General features: G+C 54.3%; 1 protein-coding gene across 1 annotated transcript in view; it reads left to right on the forward strand.

The window, feature by feature from the left end:
* The first annotated feature begins 1,821 nt into the window (after positions 1-1,821).
* Positions 1,822-3,269, forward strand: part of HAMP (hepcidin antimicrobial peptide) — a 1,995-nt gene continuing 547 nt past the window's right edge. Inside the window, exons 1-2 of the mRNA XM_006919863.3 lie at positions 1,822-1,915; positions 2,264-2,395. Coding sequence (XP_006919925.1) covers positions 2,309-2,395 — 87 coding nt within the window. The 5' untranslated portion in view covers positions 1,822-1,915; positions 2,264-2,308. The remainder of the gene's footprint in view (positions 1,916-2,263; positions 2,396-3,269) is intronic.

Below are 3,269 nucleotides of genomic sequence, written 5' to 3' on the forward strand. Positions count from 1 at the left end.
TGTTTGTGTATCTGTCCATCTCAGGTATGGGGCGGGGGGCGGGGGCGTAGGGTCTGTGCAGAGCTCCATCAGTGCAGGGCCTCAGCTGTTGTATTGGTGGCCATGTGCCAGCCCTTGCTATCCTGTACTGCCTGGTACCCAGTCTGTTGGCTGGCGGGGTGGGGGATTTAAGGAATGAATCTCTTTGAGACCCCAGGTGTGTATTTGTGGTGTGGGGGCAGGGGCAGGTTGGGTCAAGGACATGACCCATGTTTTTGAGGAGAGGTTGGGGTCTCCTGTGTCACCAGTTCCTAAAAACCAGACTGGCTCCTGGCCCTGCCCTTCTGGGCTGAAGCCCTCCCCTCTGCACCAGCCAATGATGGGGCCTGGCCTTGAGCCCCCCACCCCCAAGGAAGGCAGATGGCCAGGAAGCCAGGCTTGGCCCGTCAGCCTGTCGCCTTGTACTGTGGCTCTGGCGCCGTTGCTGTGACCCCTGCCCCTGGCTGATGATGAAACCTGGCCTGAGTGGAGATGCAGTGATGCCTGGCAGTGCTGGGGGATGCTGCTTGTGTCTTCCTGTGGCTGAGCATGCATCAGCCTTTAACTGGTCCTTGCCTCAGTCTGCAGCCCCCATGCAACTCCATCCAATCCCAGGATCTAGGCCCGCCAGTCACTGCCTTGCTGAGTTCTCTACCTTGTGTGTGCTCCAAATGTCCCCAACTAGTTTCTTCCGTTAGGGAGCCCTGTCTCCTCTCTCTGGCCATTCCTCCGAGGCCATCTTTTAGTGAGAGTGTATGCAGCAGGAGGAGCCTAACATGGAGTGAATGGGAGGCAGATGGCACAAGGCAGCTTTCACTTCCTAGGGTCCCCAATTTTGTGGTTTTGAGTGGGTCTTGGCAACAGGGCCAGGAAGAAGTGTTCATTCCTTGGTGGCAGCATCCCCAGGCTCCAGTGGAAGGGTCGACATTGGATGGCTCTAGCATCAGGCAAAACGTCCAAAGCACCACCTCTGGAATCAAGTTTGTGGGTCCCCCAGGCCATGTGCACCCACTACCCGTGGTTCAGGTAGTAGTTAGGACACTCGGGCAGCCTCGGTTCATCTCCCCTTTCAGTGGTGCGCTAGGGGACCAGCTCTGCGAAAAAAGCCCTGGTTTGTAGTGTTGGCTGATGTCTGTGGTGTGTATGCCCCACTGCTGGTGTCAGTGAGTGTGGCCAACACAGTGCCACTGAATGTAGAGTTGGGGTGAGATGTGCACAGTGGCTCCATTGAGCCAGCATGAGCCAGGTCCACAGCCCACTCTGCTCCTGCATTTGGGGAGACAGGAAAGCGTGCTGATAAGAGCACAGGCTCCAAGGCCAGGCCGCCAGGTTGGAATGCCATTTCGGCCTCTGGCTTCGGAAGTGTCCCAATCTCTGCCTCCAGTTCGTGTCCTGTAAAGTGAGGAAAACAAAGACTAAGGTGGGCATGCTGGGCTCCTCTGAGAGGGAGCAGCAGCTGAGAAGCCAGGTCCCTGGGGTTCGGGCCTGAGAAGGCAGCCCAGGCTCCTGAGTACAGAGCAGAGCCCGGAATGGGACAAGCAGGCACTGCTTGGAAGACAGGTAGCACCAGCAGAGTTAACACAAAAGTGAGTCGACAAACATCTGCTGTGTATGAGGTGCAGTCATCCCATGTTAACTACTATTGCTACAGTTATCTTTCATGATCAAAGGTTCACAGAAACGTTTTCCAGACACCAGAGCCACGTCTTAAGGTTCTGACATTTGGAAAAGACCACATGCATGCTGGGGGCAGTCGTGCTAAATCGAACTCCCACATCTGGTTGTCGCAATGTTCCCTACAGAAGAGAAACCGAAGCTGTGGGAGTTGTGATGGGCACCCCCGAGGGGCCCAGCAAGTGACAGCCATCCCCCATGTGAATGAGGACTTCAGCGAAGGGTAGGGAATGAGGGCATCTTGCTCCTGCTCATCGACCTATTCAACCTCTGGGGGAAAAGGGGAATTTTTTTCTGAGATCAACAAGGTGATGTCATGTCAGGGAAAGTGTTTCCCAGGTGGCTGGCTAGAGGCATGTGTCTGTCGCCCTGTCTGCCCCACCCCCTGGCCACACCTCTGCTGGCTAAGGGTGACACAACCCTGTTCCCTGTCACTCTGTTCCCGCTTATCTCTCCCGCCTCGGCGTCACCACCTTCTTGGAAATGAGTTAGGACAAAGGGGAGGGGGCTTAGCACCCCCGCCTCCCCAGGAGGCCCCATAAAAGCAACTGTAACTGGGCCCAAACACCAGAGCTCGTCCTAGACCTGACAGCGAGACAGCCATACAGACGACACAATGTCACTGAACACGCGAATCCAGGCTGTCTGCCTCCTGCTCCTCATCCTGGCCAGCCTGACCAGTGCCTCAGTTCTCTTGTACCAGGTGAGAACCCACAAGGCCTGGCCTAGCAGGCAGCTGGAACTGGAGAGCCAGGCCCTGGGAGGGGACTGCTGAGAGCAGCTGGAGACTCCCAGCATTGGGCAGAGCTCAGAACAGGGGAAGGGGGAATGGGCAGCTGTTTAAAGTACAGAGACAGGGTCCTGAGTGGCAGGGACTGGGGGCCCTGAACTAATTTCACAGTTTATTAGCGAGTGCTTATTCTGTGTTAAGTCCTAAACAGTGGGATCAAGCAATGAACAAGGTAGATGAGAGATGTTTAGTCTCCTGGAACTTACATCCTGTTCAGGGAATTAGTCAACAAACAAAACAAGATCATGGTGTTTAGTAAATGCTATCATGAATAACATACGAGATTGTAGTAGAGTGACAATGGTGGTGGTGGCGTGCTTTAGGTGGGTGGGATCAAGGGCTGGCAGTCAAGCAAGAGCGTTTCGTGAGAAAATGTTATTTGACCTATGACATGAAAGGGTAAGAGAAAAGGACAGCAAGCAAAGACCCCAGGTGGGGGCAAGCATGGCTTTCTTGTGAATCAGAGGCTTTAGGGAGTGGAAGCAATGGTACTTGGAGATGAGATCGAGGGGTGGAGATGCCAGGGCTTATAGTGCAAACACTGATAATCGTGCAAGCACTGATTTTCCTCTAAGTGCCATAAGAACCCTGCAGGCTTTTCGAATGGGGAAGGCCATGATCTGACTGATACAGACTGTAAGGGCAAAGTGGGGGAGACTTGTCCAGGGTTGGGGCTATGTCCAGGCCAAGGAGGGTCATGTTCCAAAGAAGAGTGGAGAGAACTATAGACAGACCAGGGGTGTTTGTAGGAAGAACTGCCTGTGGAAAACAGAGAAGGCCAGAAAAT

This window comes from Pteropus alecto, unplaced genomic scaffold (genome assembly GCF_000325575.1).
Source record: "Pteropus alecto unplaced genomic scaffold, ASM32557v1 scaffold9, whole genome shotgun sequence".
Lineage (NCBI taxonomy): Eukaryota > Metazoa > Chordata > Mammalia > Chiroptera > Pteropodidae > Pteropus > Pteropus alecto.